The sequence below is a fragment of the Pseudorca crassidens genome, chromosome 6, assembly GCF_039906515.1.
Source record: "Pseudorca crassidens isolate mPseCra1 chromosome 6, mPseCra1.hap1, whole genome shotgun sequence".
Classification (NCBI taxonomy): domain Eukaryota; kingdom Metazoa; phylum Chordata; class Mammalia; order Artiodactyla; family Delphinidae; genus Pseudorca; species Pseudorca crassidens.
The window spans coordinates 112,441,941-112,466,742 of record NC_090301.1 but is presented as its reverse complement, the minus strand read 5'-3'; the positions used below and the strand labels follow the sequence as shown (position 1 = coordinate 112,466,742).

The 24,802-nt window shown below is 44.6% G+C and overlaps 1 protein-coding gene across 6 annotated transcripts in view; it reads right to left on the bottom strand.

Annotated features, from left to right (window-relative positions):
* Window positions 1-24,802, bottom strand: part of NCKAP5 (NCK associated protein 5) — a 1,056,356-nt gene that overhangs the window by 896,823 nt on the left and 134,731 nt on the right. For all 6 annotated transcript variants that reach the window (XM_067742126.1, XM_067742129.1, XM_067742130.1 and 3 more), the window contains exon 2: window positions 12,716-12,845. In XM_067742126.1, the coding sequence (XP_067598227.1) occupies window positions 12,716-12,784 (69 nt within the window). In that variant the 5' untranslated portion in view covers window positions 12,785-12,845. The remainder of the gene's footprint in view (window positions 1-12,715; window positions 12,846-24,802) is intronic.

Below are 24,802 nucleotides of genomic sequence, written 5' to 3'. Positions count from 1 at the left end.
CTGACTTCACTTAACTTGATAACCTCTTGTTCTTTATTTCACTTTGGCTTCATGGCAACCCCACTATTGAGCACACAGAGATTCAGAGAGTTTCAAAGACTTGCCGAAGCCCACACATCTACTAAAGGGGTCACCTCAAGTTCAAGCCTACGGACTTCAAGTTCTGATGCAGTGATTAATCCACTATATCGCATGCCTTGTACTCCAGACAACACGTACATAGCCCTGCACTGGGCATTTTTATCAGGACCCTGGCAAAGAAGACCGTGCTCCTGGCCACATGCAACTTGTCTTCTGAAGGTGTGACATCATAATGTTCAGGTCAAACCAAGTTGGTGAATCTGACTAGAAAGTAACAGGCAGGGACCCATTTCTAACAATATACAAATAATAAACCAGTCTGACTTAGGATAGCGTTATCTTCTCATACCAGAAATGTCAGAAGAGAGGGACTGAGGGGGGGCATCTATCACACAGGATACGTACACTGAATACATCCTGTCGGCCCCTACGCACCCACTCTCCACCCTTCTCTACCCTGCTCTGGGCCCCAGTGCTCTGAGGGTCCCCTTTCTCTCCGGTTTCCAACTGGGTTCAACAAATGGGAGATGTCAGCACGAGCCTGGAGAGTGGGAGGGGACCACGCCCCTCCCTGTGGGAGTTTTCACGCCCTGGTGCTGACCCCCTCCCTGTTGGTTGTCTGCGTCCTTCCATCCAAGGTGACATCTCCTGCCAAGTGGCTCCCTCCCTGTGGCCACATGGTTCTCCGGTCACCACCTCCTCTCCCCTGCCCTTCCAGGCCTAGCACGGTAATGGCTCCCCGCTTGTTTCTAACCTCGGGTGCCGCACTATGGTCATGTAAGTTCCCTGCATCCCATCACCCCTTGGTAAAAAGGCTCTTTACTAAACTCTCCTCCATCATGTGGCTCCATGTGCCATCTGCTTCCTTCAGAACCTCGATGGATGTAATAAGTAAGGAAGCAAGATTGTGGTTGAAACGTCTTTGTAGGCAAAACTATGGACACTTATTCAGGTCCTCCTAAGAGGATGACGAGTGTTAACTGTATGGTCAGGCCGCTCAAGATGGCTGTTCTCTTGTTCTCTGTACCTCCCCTGCTCGACCAGGGACTGCTTCACCTACACCCTACTCACGTGACTGACCTTCCTGCATACTTGCGCCAGGCCCCAGCTAGCAACTGTTCTCGTCAAAGGGGCGGTGAGGGGCGTGCCCCTCTACTTGTTTCCCTGGTAACTAATGAGCCCACATGACATCAATTCCCCTATAAATGGTAATCTCCCCTCCCCACCCTAGGAGCTAAGACTGCCGCCAGGCGTGCGCTGCACAGGGTAGGGTGTCGCTTCAGACGTGTAAAAACTCCCCCATCTGTTAAAGCACTGATGTCTCTGTTGCTGACTCCAGGCTCTTTCCTCGGTCTTGAAGCTGGGCAAGTACAGACCTCATAGGCCTGCGGGGTGCAGCCCAACACTAACCACGTGAGTTAGTTACCCTCACTTCCTCCTTGCTGCACCTCGCCAAACAGGAATGAGGTCAGATATTCTGTAGAACAGCAAACTTGGCCCAGGAGATCTCCAAATAGCTCCTCCCACCACCATTCCATCCAGGGAGGAAGGAAGGACAGTCAGCTCTAGCTGCGTCCCAGTCGCATCTAGTCGGTACCTTCAAGGACGTCAGCTCAGCGTTGTACCCACCCACGCCGATTCCTGCCAGCCTTCGAGGCCTCACCGTCTCCAGGGGTGGCAGGCCTCTGACCACAGCTCTGCCTTACGGAAAGGCCAACAGCCCCTGAGCCTGCTTATTGCTGGCTCTGACAGATGGATCCCAGAATTCACTAGACCAAATGATTTTATTTCCCTCAACACATGCGTGAGAGCAGTCAATGGATTAACTGTATTAGGAAACCTACCAAGCCGAAGACAACTGCTTCTAACTAAGAACCAAAAAGGTGCTGAAAGACAGAAGGCAAGCAAACCTCAGAGGCATCTTTGGAAATGGACAATTATGATCCATTAAGCCTAGTTAAGGGACTGAAATTTATGAGGAGGAAACATCTGGAGCTGCCTGGAATGCAAAGGAACCAGAAGGAACCACTGTTTGGGCTTGCAGAGAGCAGCCCAGACAAACGGGATTCTGTGTTAGGTGAGAACTGCAAAATTCGTACGTGAAAGGGACAGAGTCGAGGCAGTGCATCTGGTATTAAGTGAAGCGTTTTAATATGATGGCTCCTGGATTTGCTCTTGAAATATTAATTGAAATTGGGATGAATATGAGGACTGTCATATGAATAGAAAACTGGCAGGAAGATGATAAACACTGGCTAAGCTGAGCCAAGTCAGTGGAACACGGCGATGCAACAGAAAGTAACGAAAACGCAGCCAAATTCATAGCCATGAGCCCTGTGGATGCTTAATAAATATTATTTGATAATAATGAACTAGAGTACAGGGTGGTAAATCAGTGTGAGACAGTTAAGCTGCTGAAATGCAGCTAATATATATATAGTTGGTATAACACACACTGATAAATGAATGCGAAGAAAGGAAAATACACGTGATTTATCTGTGAGGTGCATTTTGCCTGGCACCAGGATGTACGGGTAAGAGAATATTAATAGAGGGGCGGGGAGGGGTGGCTAGAGGAGACAAAAGGAAAGTTAAGATGGTAATTCAGGATCACAACAGCACTTTCTCAGGGTCTCGGCAGTTCCTCCCAGGCGCCTTGGAGTTCTATTGTTCTTTTAAGACACTGAAGCTTTCTCAACAAATTTCTGCTTCCAGGCACTCAGAGACACCATAGATTAATCTGGACCAACTTCCTAGAGGGGGATATGAAAGCCCTCCTCCTTGGGAAGTCCACCCTGATCAATATAGCCAGAGAGCAACCTCTTCTTCCTAAATCCCATCACTGCTGGTATTACTATGATTTCTGTATATGTGATTAGATTTTTTAAGCTTTGGAAAGTAGAAACCATGCCTTGCGTTCTCAGCACTCACCCCACCGTGCTTCAAACCTAGCAGGTGCTCAATTCCTGGGCTGATCCATTAGAAACTCTGGAAAGGAAAGCAAGCACCTATCAGAGAGGATACCCAGATACCTTTTGGGTTTGAGGACCTGCTTCTAAGGAGATTGATGAAAGCGCTACCTCTTGTTATGGACAAAGCACTCAAGAGTTCGCCACGGCAACGATCCTAGGCTACCAGAGGATGATGCAGAAAACTCAGTTGCCATGGAAACTTGTATGATCTGATGACTCCCATTATTGAAAGATGGTGAGATACCAGGAGAATGACAAGCAGATCTCTGATCCCTAAAACAACACAGAACATGCTCAGCAAATGTTTTTCCTCATTTGTCCTTATTTCTTCTTCAGAGGCAGTATTATTTCATCATCTACCCATAACACAGCATTTGCAAAGCCTTTCAAAATGTTTCCCGTTTTGATTTAGTGATCTCTGAGACGCTACGTAGGCACAGAGCTATCTCCAAGGCAGGCAGACGGCACTCGTGGCAGCAGCTGAGCACAGGTGATGGAATCAGGTGCTGCTGAGAGCCTGCTCTGTGACCTGGGCAAGGGATGCCATCTGTGTGCAGGTGCTATGAACCAGACTTGCTAGATTAATGGCAGGTGGAGCCACTTAACCATTCTTGAGTCAGATGTCTTTGAGAATCTGATTATACCTGTGGACTTGCTCCCCAGAAAAATACACACATGCATCTACACATAAAATCGAATATAATACATTTCAGAGAATTTAAACCTCTGCAATCTTCTCATAAATTTGCCCTATCAAGTATCTTGGGACTCAAGAGGGCCCAGATACCAAGTTAAAAGTCTCTGATATATAATAATAAAAACTTTACACACACATTAGACTCATCCTGGGGCAAACCAGAAAAGCAGGGTGTCATCTACTCTCCCAACCTTCTCAACCAGCACTCAGTGCCTTCTCCAGGTAGTTCCGTCTTCCCCCATATCCAGTGTCTCCTGCTGGTGGCTTCTTGCCCATGAACTGCTTCTCACTGGTACATTCACTCATTCATTCATTTCACCGAGTGTTTTCTATGCGTCAGACTTTAGGAATGCAAATGTGAGTATGACAATGCTCTTATCTTCAAGGAGCTTACAGTTCAGTTCAGTCTGGATTGACTGTGCTCCCCAGGGGACAATCAGCCATGTCTGGAGACAATTTTGGTCATCACAACTGAAGGAGGAGCGCTATCGGCATCTAGTAGGTAGAGTCCAGGGATGCTGGTACACATCCTACAAAGCACAGGACAGCCACCACAGCAAAGAAATACAGGCCTCAGAATGTCAGTAGTGCCTCAGTTAAGGTTCTACACTAGATGGGCATGTGCCCAAGTGGTAAATGCAGAGATAAAGGTCAGCAGTGAGTATTACGGCAACTCAGGAAAGGACATTTTAATAAGAACTTGGAAAGATACCATTACGATGGCAGTCTGCCTGATTTTCAGTGATTAGAGAAAGGAAATAAGAAGGGAGAGAAGACTCATTCAGGGGGAGCCATCACCATAATAAAGGCAGACCCTCCTTTGGGCAGCGTCAGATGAAGGAGCACCAATTGCAGAGGGTGGGCAAACAAATGACATATTTTGGGAATCTCCTCATGGGAAATGATGCTGGATCCCTAACCATCTCCATCAGCCAGTGGCCCAGTCAAAAGAAGGTACAGCCATTTGATAGGATCATCACTCAAGTTATAAAGCCTGTTGCATACTGGGGGTGCTATATTTGGAGGTGCCCCATTATTCACCAGTTCCTCCCTACTCTACTGCCATTCTAATCAATAATTCCACCTTGGTTTGTACATGTCACACCACAATCAGTCCTCATATGGCTAAAAATATTAAATTACAGATCTATGATATTATATATATGTATATATTGTATTATATATGTATATATCACATTTTTATATATATATATATATATATATAAAATAAATTTTAATCTCTATAGAAGTTGGTTCCAAGACCCGGTTAATCTGAAAAAGCACAAGACGAGAAATTAAGCCTAGACCAAGTTTTGACACATGCATTTCTTATTCTTTATAACCCTCCCCCTCCAACCTCTGCCCCTTTGACAATTCTTTTGTCGAAATCAGGCTTCTGATACCAGGAGGCAGAAATATGGCAGATGTGCTAAAGGACATGTAAACCTCTAGCCCTGTTGAGGCTGGGGCTCTTTAAGGTTGGGAAGCATCATGTGAGGAGCTCCCAGTCACTGGCAAAAAAGGTTTTCTGCTTCCAAGCTGTACAGCACAGCGTAGTCTAGAGGTAGACACACCTGAGTTGAAATCCCAACTCCATCACTCACTCTAATTCCCTTTGCAGTCCTAGAGCATTGAGGAAGTTGATGAGCTTATTAAACTTCTGATTTCTCATTTGTAAACAGGAATAATTAGAGTTCTTACCTTAAAGGGTTGTCCTGAGTATTAAATGACAGTTTCACCTAAAGCATTGAGTGGAGTGCCTGGCACACAGTAAGCCTCAAAAAATTGCCGCTATTATTACTAAGGGAAGGAAGCCCTCCTGGTCGACATTCGATGCGTGATTCTCTGCCTGAACACTGTCTGCTAAGGTGGCTTCTGTGTTCGACTCAGCCAGCCCCACTGCTGACACACCGCAGGCCCACCACCTGGGCATATTCTACAGCTGCTCCTCTGTCCTATTCTCCATTCAGACTCCGTCCTCAGCAGCAGCATTGCTCAAATCTTTAATCTCCCTCCCAGCGTTGTTCTTGCTGGGTTCTGATCTCTTTCTGTTTGTCCGGAGCCCCTTTACAATGCTTAGCAACCAAGTGTTGTGGGCTGTGCCCACCTGGCCAAGCCTCCCCTGTCTTCCCCCAGCTCATCTGCCCCAAATCTATCCAGAGTCCCCAAGGATCTGTGCTGCTGGAGGGCAGCTGGACAGGGCATTTCTCCAGCGTTCTCCTGACCTGCCATGATGGACTCAGCTAGGCTGGTGGGCAGATTAACTGGGTAACTATCTATATAAGGATCTCACACTTCTTAAGCTCTACCACTGCTCACTTTCAAAGGGAACAGTCAAAGATTCAGCATGCCACTTTAGAAAGGTTACTAGCCCAGACCGAAGCTGGGCTGTTCTCCACTGTTGCTTTTTCCTTAAAAAGAGGCCTTGGTTGGATCCTCAGACATCACCACACCTTCCAACATCTGGCTCTGGTGCATGGTCTGTTCTTAGGACATCTAGGAGATGGCTAAGAGAACTGTCCTTTTTTTAGGGGGAATGAAGCAGTCGGGAAATAAAAAGCTTGCTCTCATTCCTTGACCCTCCTCCATTTGATGATCATTTGGGAAATCTCAAACAACCTTGACATCAGAGAACAAACGTCAGGCTTCCCAGAGGGCAGCTTGGTCTTTGCCCAGCGGTCAGAGGCACTGAGTAAACCCTACTTTATATATGCTTCCTTTAGTAGAAGGGGTCAAGGGTAGCTGGGATCTGAGTAGCTAGAAACCTTCTTCAGCAACCTGGTAGTTTCTGCACAGCATCCCTCTGGTGAAGAGTAGTCTAACTATAGCACCAACAAAGTCGGGGTAGCTACAGAAATGCCTGGAGCATTTACAAGATACAGATATTTTCCTGAGTACTCACAATCCAATGGCTGCTGTGAACAACACTAACCATGCCCATACTTTGTGTTTAGAAAAAGTCTCAGCGAGTTTGGAGCTTTCTAAAACCTTTTCCTTTCCTCAACTTCTTGAGGACCTGCATCTTTGCATGGCGCCTCAACCCGCCTCTTTGCCTGCCTCGGGGTACTATCTGTCCTGAGGGTAAACACAAATCACTACTCAGAAAGTTAGCACTCAGGAAGAGCCAACATGGACCCTCAAGCTTCCCATTTCTCTAACGTGTGCAGATAGCCTTCAGAATCCAGCCTGCTGCTGTCTTTGTAAATAAAGTTTTATTGGCACATAAGCCCCACCCACTGATTCCTGTCTTGTCTGTGTCTGCTCTCTGCTACGGCCATAGAGTTGAGTTGTTGTGACTGCTCATTGAGCCTGCAAAGCCTCAACTCTTCACTCTGTGGCCTTTTACAGAGTTTGCTGACGCCTGCTTTGAATAACTTCCAGTCACTAAACGGGGTGGCGGGGTCAGGGGGAATGGAATAACTGAAGATAAAACAACAGAAATTTAAATTTGCTTGTCAGTCAGGGCTCTGTCTGTGCGTGTGTGTATGTGTAAATAAAGAGATTTATTATGAGAGAATGTTCTTGTGATTACGGAGGCTGAGAAGTCCCATAGCCGTCTGGGAGCTGGAGGCCCAGGAAAGCTGGTGGTGTAGTTGACTCCAAACCCCAAGGCCTGGGAATGAGGGAGCCAATGATACAGGTCTGAGTCCAAAGGCCTGTAGAACCAGGAGCAGCCATGTCTGAGGACAGAGAAGGTGGATGTCCCAGCTCGTGCAGAGAGCAAATTCGCCCATCCTCTGCCTTTTTGTTCTGTGCAGGCCTTCAGCAGATCAGATACCCACCCACACTGGTTAAGGCAGTCTTCTTTGTTCAGCCTACCAATGCAAATGCTAATCTCTTCTGGAAGCATCTGCACAGACACACCCAGAAATAATGTTTTGCCAGCTATCTGGGTATCCCTTAGCCCAATTGAGTTGACATATAAAATTAACCATCACAATTTGATATAAGGAAGAAGTTTTCCTGGGAAAAAAATAATTCAGCAATGAAATGAGTTGTCACCAAGGGGTTTAGGACAATCTCCTTGGGTTGCCTTTCTTCTCACTTTTTTTAAAAATTTATTTTTATTTTTTGGCCGTGCCATGCAGCATGTGGGATCTTAGTTCCCCAAGCAGGGATTGAACCCGTGCCCCACGCACTGGAAGCGTGGGTTCTTAACCACTGGACCCCCAGGGAAGTCCATCTTTCTTCTCTTCTATCCCAATCTTTACCTATCGAATTCTCACCATTGCTTTGAAGCACAGATCTAACAACAGCTACTGCATGGTGCCTCCTTACATCCTCCCAGAGTGATCTCAAGTCCTGTCACTGTCAATGTCACACCTGTGTATCTTCTCCATGTTCTGTTATTTTTCCTGCTTATTAGATCAGCTTCTACAAATAAACTGTAAACACTTTGAGAAGGAATATTTCCTCATATCAGTCAGGGTCACCCTGCAGGAAAAAGATGACACACTCAAACCACTTAATTGAGGAGGTTTTGGTAAAGGCACTGCTGATTCAAGTGTGGGCAGACCTAAGGCAAACCAACATGAGATGGGCTGGCAACACCCAGGAGTCGTTACTACCAAAAAGCCTGAAGGGGCCTGGGGAGAGAGAAGGTGCCACAACACAGAGAGCTGTGGTTGTAACTGCAGCTAAAGTTGTGGGAGAGAGTTGCCCAACTAAAGCTGTGGCCCTAGGCAGAGTAGTCCAGTCACTGTGGTCCACAGCCAGGCAGGGAGAGAGCAGGAAAACGATGACCTCGACTTCTCTTTCCTCCCAACCTGGGATGGCCTTCTAGGTCAGCCCATTGGCCAAACTCAGTGAGATGTCAGAAGGCCAGGGATTCTTTGAACAAGGTCCAGGTGGTACATCCTCCAGGGGTGCACAGCCAGGTAGAGAAGGATGGACTGGATCTGGAGGGGGAAATGGCAACTACCCAGCACATCCCATGGCTACTAAAGCATCTTAACTACAAAGCAGGTTTTCAGTGATGTTTGTTGATTGACAGAGTTAATGCGAGCCTGTGGAAGGCCTAATTACTCTAATGATTTGGATGCAAACCATCCAGAGGCTGAAGGATGAATTGAAGGACCTGTGAGGGGGCTTCCCTGCTACCACGAGTCTGTCAAAAGGGCACTCTGTCAGATGTGAGGATCTAATATGGCCACTGTTTTGTCTTCCTTTCAGTGGGGGAGAAAAGATTGGGGTACCACATGGAATTCATCACTCATGAGAGAAACTGTTACTCCTATCTGTGCTTAAACGCAAAAAGTATTTTCCCCCCAAATTAAAAGAGAATCTTTGCTCTTGAAATGTGAGCTGGAAAAACGTTCACTCCCTGGCCTGCTCATCAGCTAAATGCTAGCAAGCTACAAGTGTCAAACAGCTATACGTGCAGCCTATCTGCAGAGATGATTCCTGAAAATAAAAAAGCAGTGAGAAATGCTGACTTTTTCCGATCAAAAAGCATCCTGGGGTGGGCTGAAGAGCTTTGGGTCAGGAAGAGGCCCCCGTTTCTGGGGTGATTTTTATTGTTATCAGAGAGAAGACTGTACTTTCCATGAATACGCGGCTACTTGGCATACTCCTACCGGGAGAGGCCAACGTGTCCTCGCTTGTCTTTCTCTCCGTGTCTTTACGCCTCACATTGAAACATATTTTTCATTTCAGTTTCACTTCCCCTGTCACGTTCTTCTTTAAAAGGATGATTCATCAAGTCAAAAATCAGCAACATCAAAGAATACTTTAGCGTTACTAGGGTGCACGCATGCCCAGACACACACACACACACACACACACACACACACACACACACACACACACTCTCAAACCCTCCCATGTGTCAGGACCTGAAAGCAAAATTGTGACTAAGGACCACAAACTCACATCCCCCAGTTGGAGCTTTTTTTCAGTACTTGGACTGTGAGGTTTTTTTATTCTGTGGTTCCTCCAGCATAAAATTTTTAAAACTGTTGCAGGGGAGCTACTCAACACTTCATGATTTGATTATGTGAAATAAAAAGTGTAATGAAGTTAATAGTGCCTTATTCTTGCGGTACATTCTAAGGAATTGTTTTGCCTGCAAAATCTGAAAGTGGAAATTACCTCTGGGCCCTCTGACTCTCAAAAATATGGGTCATAACGATCACGGCAGTGGAATGTCGACTTAAGAGCTTAGTATGTTTCTCTTTCCTCTGCTCAGTTTTCCAAAGGATCTTCTCTTACTGGATTATTATTAGAGAATGAAAGACAAAGAACTGAAGGGACAGGTCAGAAACCTCACTTCTACTCTTGGTTGTATCCTACTTGTACAGCCTCAGGAAAAGCATTTAAACTTGCTGATTATTAACTACTTTTTCTGCAGAGTGAGGGGACTGGATAACCCATTCCCAATTTGGATTCAACGATTTAAAAATAACATAGAACAGAAAAAAATAAATAAATAAAATAAAAAATAAAACTAACATAGAATCGAATAGAATAATAAAATTAAAAAGAAAATGAGTTGGGAATGAAGAATGCGTGATATGGTGCCAGGTGTTTCTTTCTTTTTTTTTCTTCCTTGTGTTTCCCAGCAACCCTGATCTAGAATCATCCCTGTGTGCTTCTTGCCTAGTTATTTGTGTGGTTTTGACACAGAGCCAAAGAGGAGGACAAGGTCTTGGGTTCAAGTCCTTTACGGGCCAGTCAGCTTTAATCTCTTCCCCTATTTGTGTCTGTCTCTCTGACAGTCACGATAAACTTCACTAGGGTCTTTCAGTGGGTCTCACACCCTAAAAACCAACACTCTTGCTGTCCCAATAGTGGCATCTTATGTGAGGGCAGAACATAACGGTAAAACAGAAGGCAAAATCGTAGTCACATGGCCTACCCTGTATAACGATGAATAGCATTCAAGCATCCCTGCACCTTGGGCCACACAGTCATAGGAGAACGAATTCTTTTTCAGGATTTTCCCAACAGGCACGTGCAGATGTTACATTCAATCTGCCTCTAGTAAACAAGGAAGACATTTCACTAGTGTGAAAACTCTCCTAAGCATCGTTTAGGGAGATTTAACAGGATGACGTTTCTCAGGTGGTACCAAGCAACAAGTTCTCCTTTTCCCAACGTTCTTTTGTGCTGTAAGTCAAGAAACAGATCCACAGTCCCCACAAGACTCAGGCTAGAGCCACATGCCAATGGGAACGCAAGCTTGATTTGGGATTTTCAGCCAGCAAAGGTCATACGACGGCTTTGACTTATGCTCACGGTCAAGTCTGTCCTTAAGGAAAATGTAAACATGGCAAAAAGTTCATTGAATCTCCTTCTCTGATTCTCAGATGCCCAGTGCCCTCTTGATCATCCATGTCCCCTCCCCTCCTTGCGCCAGCCCAGCCGTGCATGCTGGCACTCTGTGCTCTGTATCCTTTTCTTTACCAACTCCCTCAACAAAATTCTGCTCATCTGTCTGACATCTGGGAATGATCCAAGACCTTCTATTAATGAGTGCTACTGTGAATGACTGAAAGACAATAGCTTAGCATGCTTGCTTTTATAGGGTCTTTGTAGCTTCTCTGGGACCTCAAGCCAAATTGGGGGCTTTAGGGATTAATCAGCAAGGATGATACTTCTGTGTTAAGAGAACCTTTCTTGGGCTGCTCCTACTATATATACTACATGAGTGCCTAGCTAGGCATAAGACACACCTTACTGGCAGGTTCATATGTAAGAAGTGTTTCCTTTGGCAAAGAAAAGAAGGAGAGGCTGAGAAATTATCTTTTTATCCTAAGTTTCCCTAGAAGTTGCAAAGGGTATAGACATATAAACACACACACACACACACACACACACACACACACACACACACAATTTTCACTGCACTGTACCTGGAGACAGAAAGACCTCAGAAATGAGAAGAGGGCATGCCAACTGGGAGGAGAACTTAAAACCCTATAAGAGTTCTTAGCCTCTGAAGGTATGCTGCCCAGTACAGAGCTCACAGAGACACAGAAGAACTAGACACAAAAGTTAAATGCAACTCTTTTCTCAATTCCCAGAAACTCACATTTATGAACAGTTTGTGACGTGAAGCCTCAGCAGTCACAGGGTAACTAGCTAATCTAGACACCGACAGAGCAAGCCCTACAGCAGCAGAATTGGAAAAGGGCAACTAATAAATCAACAAATATTTTATTGGATACCTACTCTGACCCCAACTCCAGGCCCGAAGCTGGGAGGACACAAATGAATAAAGCACATCCCTAAATGTCATGCCAAAGAAGGTACTAAGCTACCTTTCTACTTGAGTAGATGACCAAAAGAGTAAAGAACGACTTGCTTCATTTGATTTTTTACTCTGTTCAGATGCATCATTGAGTAGGTGACCCCAAACATCTCAGCTCAGACTGTGAAAGACTGGCCAACCTTCAGAAATCAGTGACTTTTGGAGTCTATTTCCTTGGACTAACCAGATCCTCATACACGAAAGCAAACCCAACCAAATTGTTAAGAATGATGCTCATCAGTATTCAAACTTTTAGAAAGAAAGTTTATGGACCATTGAACAAATTTACATACCCAAGATCTCAGAGATTTTCTTCGCTCTTCAGTATTTGAAACTCTAGTGAATTCTTGTTCAACTTACCCGCAGAGTTAAGATAAATGGGTGATAGAACAACTATATACTAGCTTGGCATTTGGTATCAGCTGTACAGTAGTGTTTTTGTATGGGTTAAAGTTTACTTCAGCTGGAATTAATGTAATTATATATAATGCTGACAGATTAGGACATTTGCCTATTAGGACACTATACAAACATTCCAATAGTTTGCTGGCTTTTGACTTTGTAAAAAATAAGTGAAACAAAAATCCCAGGAGATATTGTTAATGGGGTAACTGGAATAGAGGTTTTGAAAGCACAGGGTTCAGGAAATCACAGTCAAAGAATAATGCATTTTAAGCCAAAACATATAGTGGTAAATGAATATTTAGTACTTACCACAAGACTGCTATCTAGAGACAGCCTTTTTCCAAAGTCCCTTTTCTCAAGCTGTCTCTTTCCCTCCATGAGTGAAGTTATTTATTTTCCTTTGTGATTTATAAGAACTCCCCTTCTGTTTCCAGGGTCACTGCAAAAAGTGAACATGTGTTTTACCATCCGAGCGAACAGTGTTTAGACCCCTGTTGTTCACTTTCTAACCAGGAGCAAGTGTTGAAGCCAAAAATGCCCAGACCCAAATCATAAGTTTAGAACTGGGTTCTCTCGACTCCAAAACCCTCGCCCGCTGCCAAGGTCAGAGTCGTCTCTATGGAGGCCCCTGTGTTTTCACAGGTTTTACTAATGGAGTCACGGGATGGGTTTGCAGGTCTAATCAGCAGACTGTGGAAAAAAGCAAACAGTCCGTTTCATGCCACACTTGTTTCACACCCGTCCTCTCTCTATCCGCCAGCATCATTCTGTTGCTGTGCACAGGGACGCTGTCCGCAAATTCCACGAGAGCAAATGGACAAAGCCACGCTCCATATGCAAGAGCTGCTGAGTCCAAGACCCAGTAAGGGGAAACTGAAACATGAACATTATTGTCAATATTTAATTTAAAAATAATTTAAATCTATTTAAGGAACATTACAAGAGACATTTGCTTTGGGAAAGGTTGAATCCACATGAATGGTCATGGCATCATTATCGTGAGTAAGTATTTGAACACCCACTGCATTTCATCAGATCAGATAGAGTTAATCCCTGCACTCTACCAAGATTGTTTGCTCTAGAATGACTTGGTATTCTGGTTCATAAGGACGCGTTAGATGTATTAAATACTAGCTTCCAGTTTTTACCGAGATGTAAAATGCTTGAAATGAAATAGGTTTGAACCCAGACTTTCCTACGCTTTAGCCAAGTGAACTTGGACAAGTCATTTAGGCTCTCTGAAGCTCATCTTTCTCCACTGCAAAAACAGATAACAGATGGCCATCAAATGATGTATATAAAAATGGTTTAAAGGCAATAAATGACAACTTACATTTAAGTTCTAATTATGCACGGATAACATTAAAAACCAGTTAACCTTAAATACAAGTCGACATAATTGAATATGCCTCTGATGACTCAGAAGGCATATTCAATGAGGTACAGGAATTGCTCATAATTCGCAAAAAACACGTTTTATATCAGCCATTGGACAGCCGACATAGAAGAGCTGAGCTTAATAAAATGCTGTACCAATCAGTTTCTGACACAATTGAGAAGAAATATTTTTTAGAATTATTTCAACTGCTCCAAGTTTAACGAGGATGCAACAGACGGGACCTCACAGCCTATACACAGTATGTGGTCTCTTTCTCTTGGTTTCCTCTACCAGGAAGAGGGTTGAGACAGCTGTGCCCCAGGCAGGGTTTGCCCACATTATAGTCGGTTGTAGGAAACTGATGGGCTTCTTTTCCATTTTAATCATTCCATCTCTCACTTTCAGGAACACTCACTTTAATTCATTACTGGTCCACTCAGAAACTCCACTCTGACTTCAGGATAAAATCCAAAGTTTTCAACATCATGTTCAAGGTCTAATTCCTGCCAACCAGGCTTTACAATCTCCAAACACAGGAAGAACATTCCCGAAAGCACACTTCGGATCATACCTCCATCTGGTCTAATCCTCCCTTTGCCCCAGTGCCTGGCTCAGATCCCCGATCCTTCCCAAAACCTTCTGCATCACTCCATTTGGCGATGATTCCTTTCCCTCCCAAAGTTCATAGAAGTCCTTAGGGACCTTAGGAATCACCTTCATCACCTGGGTCAGTTCTTTAACTATAGTCAGTTCTTAATATCTGCTTGTTGGTAGGGCCTAAGAGTTAAAAACCAACAAAGCACTGGCAGCACTTGTCAGAAGAAAGTTAGTTCTATGCTAATAGTATAGGCCAAACGATTAGTTAACTGAAATTTATTTGGGGGGCTGTCTTTCGTGCTTTCAGCCGTTCCCATCCACTTTGCAGCCCCCTTCTCATCCCAGGGACTCTATGCACTGGTGGCTCAGAATACTGTCTGTGATGATCAATCCAGCTACAGAGACTACTCAGGCCCTGAGAGTCCCCCGTCCAACAAAAGCATGCCCTCCTGAGTCTTATATTCCCAAGAGCCTTGGGGTTTAATAGATCACAATAGATGATACTTTGGCATTTAGCTCATGTTTATTAAGTGCTTCATGAATGGAGGACTCAGTACTTTGATGTTGGTGACACAGCACGTCAATAGAGACCAAGCCCCTGCCTTGGTGGAGATTACATTCTAGTGGGAGGATACAGAAAACAAATAAGAAAACAACTCCAAACCACGATCGGTACCTGCTATGAAGGAAACAACCCCGTGACTGGTGTAACTGAGGGGTCAAGTGTGTGTAAAGGGAAGCAAAGTTTAGACAGAATGGTAAGGGTATGAGCTGCCATATAAAAACATGGGTAGAGAGCAGTCCAGGGCTTTCCGGGTGGTTCAGTGTTTAAGAATCCGCCTGCCAGTGCAGGGGACACGGGTTAGACCCCTGGTCCGTGAAGATCCCACACGCCACGGAGCAACTAAGCCCATGCGCTACAACTACTGAGCCTGAGCTCTAGAGCCCACATGCTGCAACTACTGAGCCCACACACCACAACCACTGAGGCTCCCGCACTCTAGGGCCCATGTGCCGCAACTACTGAGCCCACGTGCTACAACTACTGAAGCCCGCGCACCTAGAGCCTGTGCTCTGCAACAAGAGAAACCACCGCAATGAGAAACCCGTGCACTGCAACAAACAGTAGCCACTGCTCACCAAAGCCCACGCACAGAAACACAGACCCAACGGAGCCAAAAAAAAAAAAGCATTCCAAGGTAGAGGGGCCAGTCTTTCTGCTGGGAAGGAGCTGGTGAAGAGGTTTGTGTGCACTAAAGCAAATTAGGAAGAGAACGTGTGAAAAAAGTTCTGAGATTTAAGTAACAACTAGTTCACTCAGGGTCTTGTAGGCCACGGTGACTTGTTTGTTCTAAATACAATGGTTAATCTTCAGGTTTGATTCTCTACTTCACCCCTTACTCGCTGATCACATTAAATTACTTAACCTATTTAAGCTCCAGTTGATTCATCTATGAAAGGACACTAATAACAGGACCTTCTTCCTAGTAGGTTTGTTGTGATGATTAATGAGATGATCCACTGAAAGATCACATAGTAAGACTGAAACCAAGTCCCCCTAAAACCGAGTTCCTCTGCTGAGTTTACGATTAAAGTCTCTATCCAAAACGTTATTCCCTTTCTTGTCCAACAGCTGTTCTCCTCAAGACTGAGGAGTATCAAAGAAAAGGGGGGATTGAAGCCAAGCAGGACCCTGTGGAGCTCCTGGGTACAAATCTTTTCCGGGTCCCCCTATTTTGTAGGAAATATGCTTCATTCAGCCTCCTTAACCTTCCCTGAGTTCCAAAGGGCATATTCAAACAGCTGCTAATCAGGGAAGGGAGGGGATGCAGAAACAAAGAAGGAGCAGTCAAGAAACAATAGTGCAGCCTTGGGACAGGGTCCTGGTTCCTCCACAAGGAATATAAAGAACAATATCTTTGAGTTCTTCTGCAGGAACTAAGGTCCCCACCCAGGTGGAAGATAGTAACTTCAAGCTGAGCTCAAGACACCTGGAGTGCCACCCTGTTACCTCACCACCAACCAATCAGAAGAAAGCCATACACCCTACAGCCCTCACCCAAAATTTTGCCTCTAAACACTTTTCCCCAAAAACCATCAGGGAGGCTTTGCTGGTGGCACAGTGGTTAAGAATCCACCTGCCAATTCAGGGGACGTGGGTTCGAGCCCTGGGCCAGGAGATCCCATATGCCGCAGAGCAGCTAAGTCCATGTGCCACAGAGCAACTAAGCTCATTCACCACAACTACTGAAGCCCGCGTGCCTAGAGTCCGTGCTGTGCAACAAGAGAAGCCACGGCAGTGAGAAGCCTGTGCACTTCAATGAAGAGTAGCCCCCACTTGCCACAACTAGAGAAAGCCCCCACACAGTAATGAAGACCCAACACAGCCATAAATAAATAAATAAATTTATTTATTTTTTAAAAAAACAGCAGGGAGTTCAGGGGTTTTGAGCATGAGCCACCCTTTCTCCTTGCTTGGCGCTGCAATAAACCTTTCCTTACTCCAAAAATAAAAAAGTAAATAAAGATCACATAGTACGTAAGCTTTAAATGTTAAATATATTCATTATCCCTTCTGGTATATATGATTCAACTCATTAAGAAGCAACTCTAGTGACTGAATTTTTTGCTCTGTAATAAGCTGATGAAGCTGTCATTGGGAAATGGAGATCCTTTTGACAGTTCCTGAACAGGCTAGTCTGCTACATGGAAGGCTGATTGAACAGCTTAACCTGGTCAATTTCTTTTCACGTTTTATGATGCTAATTATATAGGCAAAGATTGACATTCAAAACGTTTAGCAACTGATACGGCCTAGGTATTGACTGATCAGAAGGGCACAGTGAAAGGCAATAAGCAGTACAGCTATAGCAGTACATCCTGGCCAATTATCAGCTTCAGTATATGTACTACCTCTACCCCAAGAACTTGAAAATTTGTGAATTAAACCATAAAACGAGCATGGAGAGGATCAAAGTAAGTTGTCCAAAAGGATCAAAGCAAGGCCACCCAAAAGAAACAAATGGCAAGCAAGTTGTGTCAGTATGAAAAGAGGAGGGGCCCACAAAGGAAAAGTCAGGAAGGCTCACACGCTCTGCCCCCAGCACCACGGGGGAAGAGAGCGCCTTCATGTATATAAACCCAACAAGGACTGCAGGTCTAGAGGAAAAATGAGCGTCAGCCCCCAAAGACACTTCGGTATGACCTGGTCATTTGTATTATCCAACAAACTCCCGTGCTCAGAGACCACTGTCATCAAACAACCTCCTCATTTTATTGGATTCCCATGTAGCTTTACTTATTAAAGGAGAATGTGTTGACCAGCAAATATAAGTAGGCAGTCTTTTGGAGAGTTGCATTTTTAGTAAAAATTTGCAATTTGGCATCCAACTCTTTATATTCACCATTTATATATTTGCTTATTATACTAGTCAGCTTGTGTGGTCATAACAGAATACCACAGACTGGGTGGCTTAAACAATAGAACTTTATCTTCTCACAGTTCTGGAGGCTGGAAGTTCAAGATCAAGGTGCTGGTAGGGTTGGTTTCTGGTGAGGCGTCTCTCCTTAACTTGCATTTGCCTGGCTTCTCTGTGTATCCTCACATGGCCTTTTCCTTTGCACACATGCCTCCGGTGTCTCTTCCTTTTCTTATTAGGACACCAGTCTGATTGAATGAGACCCCTACTCTTATGATTTCATTTAACCTTAATTATCTCCTAAAAGGCCCTATCCCCAAATATAGGCACATTGGGGGTTAGGGCTTCAACATATGAATTTGGGTGGGGGGGATACATTTCAATCCATAAGAGTTAGTTTCAGTCAGATTTTAAAGCCTGCTCACATCTCAGTGTACTGAGTCACAAAAACTCTGGGTGTCAGTGGCTAGTGCCAGACCCTCTCCCTCTCCACTGGTTATGGGACCGTGGATTTCACTACCACCACCATCCATATCCGCCTTCCCCTGCTATAACTTCTCTCTACTGCAGGTCTAGAGGTGCAAACTACATCATCAAGACTTCTTAGTCGGTTGGTCAAGTTGGATTCTGCCAATAGGAGTCTGTGAGAGATCAGAAGGCAACAGGAAGGGAGAAGTCATTCTGCTTCCAGCTCCAGATAGGCAGGATCAAAAGCAGGGGCTACAGGGCTTCCCTGGTGGTGCAGTGGTTGAGAGTCCGCCTGCCGATGCAGGGGACACGGGTTCGTGCCCCGGTCCGGGAAGATCCCACAGGCCGCGGAGTGGCTAGGCCCGTGAGCCATGGCCGCTGAGCCTGTGTGTCCGGAGCCTGTGCTCCGCAACGGGAGAGGCCACAACAGTGAGAGGCCCGTGTACCGCAATACAAACAAACAAACAAACAAGCAGGGGCTACAGGCTCCGGTAACTTCCATGATTCCTCCAACCACTCATCCTAAGGAAGGGCAGTAGCAGCTTCCCAACCTTTGAGTACCACCACCTATGCCTTTTGCCCCTCTAGCCCTTCCAACAACTTCATAACCAATTCCTCACATGAAATTCCTCTCTGCTTGAAATACCTAGAGTAGTTTCTCTTTTCCAGGTTTGACCATGATTGAGGCACACGCCATAGAGATTCCTTTGGACAGACAGACAGCCTTCCTTGGGCAGTTCCTGTCTTCCTTCTTGCGAGCCTTCTGAAATAACAGCATGGAATTAAAAATTCTGCTAGGCACTTAGCTCCTGGAGGGCAGGAACACTATTTTATATTCTATGCTCTCCAGGGTAGTATTATGATGCCTGGTGCATAGCAACATGGCAGACACTCACTGAGCATTTGTTGTTTGCATGAATAAATGAATGCTTGAATGTTTACAGCTGTCTTCATGAATATATAAAGAGCTGAGCAGAAATATAACATTGCTAAAGCAAAGAAAGGCCATGCACATTTATAACACAGAAATTACTTTCTGAGGCAAACACACAGACATACCCAAGCCTCAAAGAAAACATTTTATCATGATTTTTAAACCACTGTCAACTTAAACATTACTCCTTGGGCCCTGCCTGCACTTACAAAGCACCATAATCCAGTCGTGTTCATGTCTTTCCTATGGCTTCTCACAACTCTGGTTATAAAGAGCACATACCTGCCTCCAAGGGATAGGTTGGATGCCTCTCCCTCCCTGCACGGGGATGAAAATGGTCAGAGTTTAAGGAAGACAGGATATTAAGCATCCTTTTGTGACTGATGGTCATTGACAGTGATCTCTGCTCACATACATCTCTTTCTAGCTGATTAAAATACTATTTCTTGGTATCAGTAGAAATCTGAGTTGGCCTTAATAAACTCTTTTTAATTTTCCTCACAGATAGTAATGGCCTTTCAGTGCCAGACAGACCCTTTAATATTCCTAAAGATGTTAGTAGTTTCTTTTTTCTGTTAGACTTTAAAAGGCTGTATAATTTTCAAGGGACAAGAACCAAACAACACCATTAAGTCATATTTCCTCACATGCAATAGTCACACACATGCAGACACACTCTCACACTCAGACATACACACTTACACACACACTCTCATACACTCACACACATTCTGAGAACAGGTTTCTCCAGCTCAATTTCTGCTTCTCTGATTCCCCCTCTCCTCATACCTGCTTCGAAATGTTCATGGTTTGCCCGAAGAAATGGGGGGAAATGATTGAGCTGAAAGGCATTGGAAGATTTGGCCCCCAGCCCTCTTTGCCATGTAAATTTGAGCATGTTCCCTAACTTCCATGAATTTGCATTTCCTAATCTAATCTCTCCCAGATATTTTCAGGTTCGGAAGAGACAATGCATGAAAAAGCCCTTCCACATCTAGAGTCAAGATAGTTTTCAAGCAGCTTCATTAAGCAACAAACAATGCAAAACATGACTGTGTGCAGCCTAATAGCACCCAGACAGCAGAGACAGTGTCACACTCATTGGCGTCTCCCCTGAGCACTCAACAAACTGGCTCCTATGTGATATAAACTCTACAAAGAGTAATTTCAGAATTGAATGTGACAAGAACAGTGACAAAATCTGCTGACCAGATAGCTCAGCAGATCTCCATCCTGGCTGCTCCTTAGAAAGCCCCGGGGAGCTTGTAAAATTCACCAACGCCCAGGCCCCATCCCAGATCACTGCAATCTCCAGGGGCAAGGCACCGGCCCCCGAATATGGGGACAGCAGCCGGGGATGGCAACTACTGGTTAGAGTGGTTGTTCTCAGACTTTGCTGCAGGTTAGAGTCGCCTGTGGAGTCACCAAAGAACAAATAAATCAGGACTGGATCGCTAAGGGTGGGACCCACTCATCCTCCTGTTAAGATCCCTGAAAGACTCCAACACACAGTCAGTGGATCACCAGTTTGAGGGGGTGAAGGTATGCGCCCTTTCTTGATCTCCCTCCCTGTCTCAAGGGCTGAGGGACACACAGTTGTTGACAGCAGCAACCGCCTTTCTTGAGCCACTGCAACCAGCAATTCTTAGTTTGCAAACTCTGACCCCAAAGAAGAGAAACACTGGATACAATTTGGACCTGCACCTTCCCCCTGCCCCACTCTCTCAGGCTCACTAATCATCCTGCTTAAACTGGTCTTTTGCTTTGCGCAGAAAGTAATGTTGACTAAAGACAGAAATATCCAATCTAGATTCCAAAATAGATAGCTAGTGGCAACCTGCTGTATAGCACAGGGAGCTCAGCTCGGTGCTCTGTGATGGCCCAGTTGGGAGGGAAGGGGCGGGTGGAGGGACGTCCAAGAGCGAGGGCACGTGCGTATGCGCATGACTGATTCACTTCCCTGTGCGGTGGAAACTAACACAACATTGTAAAGCAATTATACTACGATAAAAAAAAAATCTAGATTCCAAATTAACATGCAAATGTCGTAGAAACTCAGGGTAAGGTCATCATATCACTTAGAAAAGGAGGGAAAGAACTTCCTATTCCAAGTGTAAGAATGGAAAATCTTGACGCAAATGCTCCCAAACGTGCTCACTCCTTTCTCCCCACTGTTCTCCATGAGCGTCCTGCTCTCGTTTCAAAGTGCAAATAGCAGGAGGGAAAAAGAAGTTATGAATCTGTCAGATTTGCATATAGCTACCAAACAGAACATTTGAAGCTCCTGTCAGCTTTGTACTGAAATCTTTTCATCCCGATTAAGTCTACATAAGGGAAAGCAGCTGGTTTTCCTCATACTTTAAACACATATACACAACAGTTTCCTTTTGGAAGCTATATTGGCTCAATAACTTTCTGCTATTGACACATGCATTCGTGAGTCATATGCATAAGGGTGTGTGTGTGTGTGCACACATGCTTGTGTATGTGTGTGTGAGTGTATACATATATGCGTGTGTGTGAGAGTGCATGTGTGTGTATGCACATGCACTCTGACGGAACAGAAAACTACTGTCTCCGTTTTGGACATAAGTATAAAAAATACCAAATCATGTGACTTTCACTCATAAATGTCTACTAACAGCACCCTGAAATGGATTTAGAAAAGACTGAATGAGAACAGCCTTCCCAAATACGGTATCCCATCCTTGCCAGATACATTAGCGGCTGGAAACACCTCTGAGGGATGTGACAACGGGTAATTTTTCTTTGAAGTGGAGGAAAATTTTGTATCATGATGAAAATTAGTTTTTTACATTTTTTAATTGAGGTACAGTTGATTTGCAATGTTATATTAGTTTAAGAAATATAACAGTGATTCAAAAATTTGATAGATTATCCTCCATCTACAATTATTATAAAATATTGGCTATATTCCGTGTGGTACAGTATAACCTTATAGCTTATTTATTTTATGCATAGTAATCTGTACCTCTTAATCTTCCATCTGGTCCCTCCCCGCACTGGTGACCACTAGTTTGTTCTCTATCTCTGTGAGTCCACTTACTTTTTGTTATATTCACTAGTTTATTTTTTAGATTCCACACATAAGTGATAACATGCAGTATTTGTCTTCCTCTGTCTGACTTATTTCACTAAGCATAATGGTTTCAGGAGCTCCTGTTTATTAAACTTCTCACCCTGGAAACTAGCCAGTGGCTTATAGTTGATGATTTAAATGCTGGACAGACTCCTAAGAATCACGGTCCCATGACCCCGTCCTCAGAGAAATGGCACCTCCAACACAGGGAACCAGGGATTCAGTGAAATCTGGGTCTGGAAATCTTGGCTATTGTTCAATATTGGCTATTGAACAGTTAAAGGTGAACAGTTAAAGAACTGATGTGAACTAAGGTCCTAAGGAAGCAAGGACAGGGAAAGCTCTTAGAACCTCTAAAATGACCAAAATTCACTCATTTCCAACCTTTATTATTTAAATCTTTTTTTTTTTTTTTTTTTTTTGGCAGTACGCGGGCCTCTCACTGTTGTGACCTCTCCCGTTGCGGAGCACAGGCTCCGGACGCGCAGGCTCAGCGGCCATGGCTCACGTGCCCAGCCATTCCGCGGCATGTGGGATCTTCCTGGACCGGGGCACGAACCCGCGTCGCCTGCATCGGCAGGCGGACTCTCAACCACTGCGCCACCAGGGAAGCCCTATTTAAATCTTTTAAAAACTGAGATATAATTCACCTACCACAAAATTCACTTTTTTAAAGTGCACAATTCAGAGTCAACCCTTTCTACCACCCAGTACTTACTTATTTTTGACAGAAACTGGGGATGTGCTACAGAAAGGCAAGGAAGTTCCCTTATCACTGCTTGAGCTTCATCAGATCTGGCTGTCCAATGTCACCACCTTCTTGGGTAGCAGCATCCAGGCCAGTCCTGAGTTCAAACTCTCCAACTGAAGGATTCTGTGACCCTGAGCAAGTTATTTAACATCTCTTGGCCTCCATTTCCTCATGGATAAAATTAAGATCATAGTAACAGCAATCATCTTAACAAAATTGCTCTCAGGACTAAAATGATGCCTGTTTTAAAATACTGGAGTAAACATAGACTTAGAGAACGAACTTATGGTCACTGGGGTGTGCGGAAGGGTGGGGGGAAGGGATAGTTAGGGAGTTTGGGACTGACATGTACCCACTGATATATTTCAAATGGATAACCAGCAAGAACCTACTGTATAGCACAGGAAACTCTGCTTAACGTTATGTGGCAGCCTGAATGGGAGGGGAGTTTGGGGGAGAATGGATCCATGTTTCTGTATGGCTGAGTCGCTTTGCTGTGCACGTGAAACTGTCACAACATTGTTAATCGGCTATACTCCAATATAAAATAACAAGTTTAGGGCTTCCCTGGTGGCGCAGTGGTTGAGAGTCTGCCTGCCGATGCAGGGGACACGGGTTCGCGCCCCGGTCCGGGAAGATCCCACATGCAGCGGAGCGGCTGGGCCCATGAGCCACAGCCACTGAGCCTGCGCGTCCGGAGCCCATGCTCCACAACGGGAGAGGCCACAACAGTGAGAGGCCCACGTACAGCAAAAAAAAAAAACCAAAACAAAACATAAAATAACAAGTTTAAATGGTTAAATAACTAAATAAATACTAAAGTTCAAAATCCTCAGAAAAATAAAATGAAATATTGGAGTAGATATTCAATAACTGCTAGGAATGACACAACAGAATTCCTTTCATTCAGAATTCAGTAATATTTATTTATTCAATATCTATGTTGTCCCAGGCCCTGTATCAGGCCCCGAAGAAAGACAGAGACAGAGAGAAAGACACAGAAGGAGGAGGTGGAGGAGGGGGAGAAAAAAGGAGGGGGGAGGAGGGGGGAGGGGGAGAAGGGAGAGGGGGAGAGAAGGGGGAGGGAGGGAGGGAGGAGGGGGGAGAAGGAGAAGGGGGGAGGCAGAGAAAGAGAAGAAGAAGGAAAGAAAGAGACAAAGAAAGAAGAAAGGAAGGAAGGAAGGAAGATGGATCCTCAAATTTCAAGGAAGTTTAAAATCTAAGAAGATTTATATGTCAATAGTAAAAAGTAAGGTTAAAAAATGTGAATGAAGGAGTGAATGGTTTCAGTGCAAAGAAGATTCACTTTTGGTTTGGATCATCCTGGAAAACTTGCCTTCATTGTCATTCGAAGCATTGCCAGTTAATTTCCAGACACAAACCATCGTGACATTTTTACAGCGTATGAACTAAAAAGCAAGAGACAGAATGGCAGGGGCTTGGACCAGGATAAGCATTTCAGCTCTGGCTGCTCTTCCGGAACCATCTGTTGTTTCTCTCCCAGTCTTTCTCTGTAAAGATTTTCCCCACTTTTTAGTTCCCTCCTCGGCCTCTTCTCCATTTATGGCTTGAAGAAAAGGTTGTAGTTCATTCTGTGAAATGTCTACACGTTGCCCGTGAACTCTTAAGGGGAAAGTCAGTGTAGAAATGAAACAAATAAACACATTTTCAAAATAAATAAAGTGTGCACATAACTCCAGTGGATTGGAAGAATATTTAGATAAGTGGCTAGGGAAAAGAATTTTCACA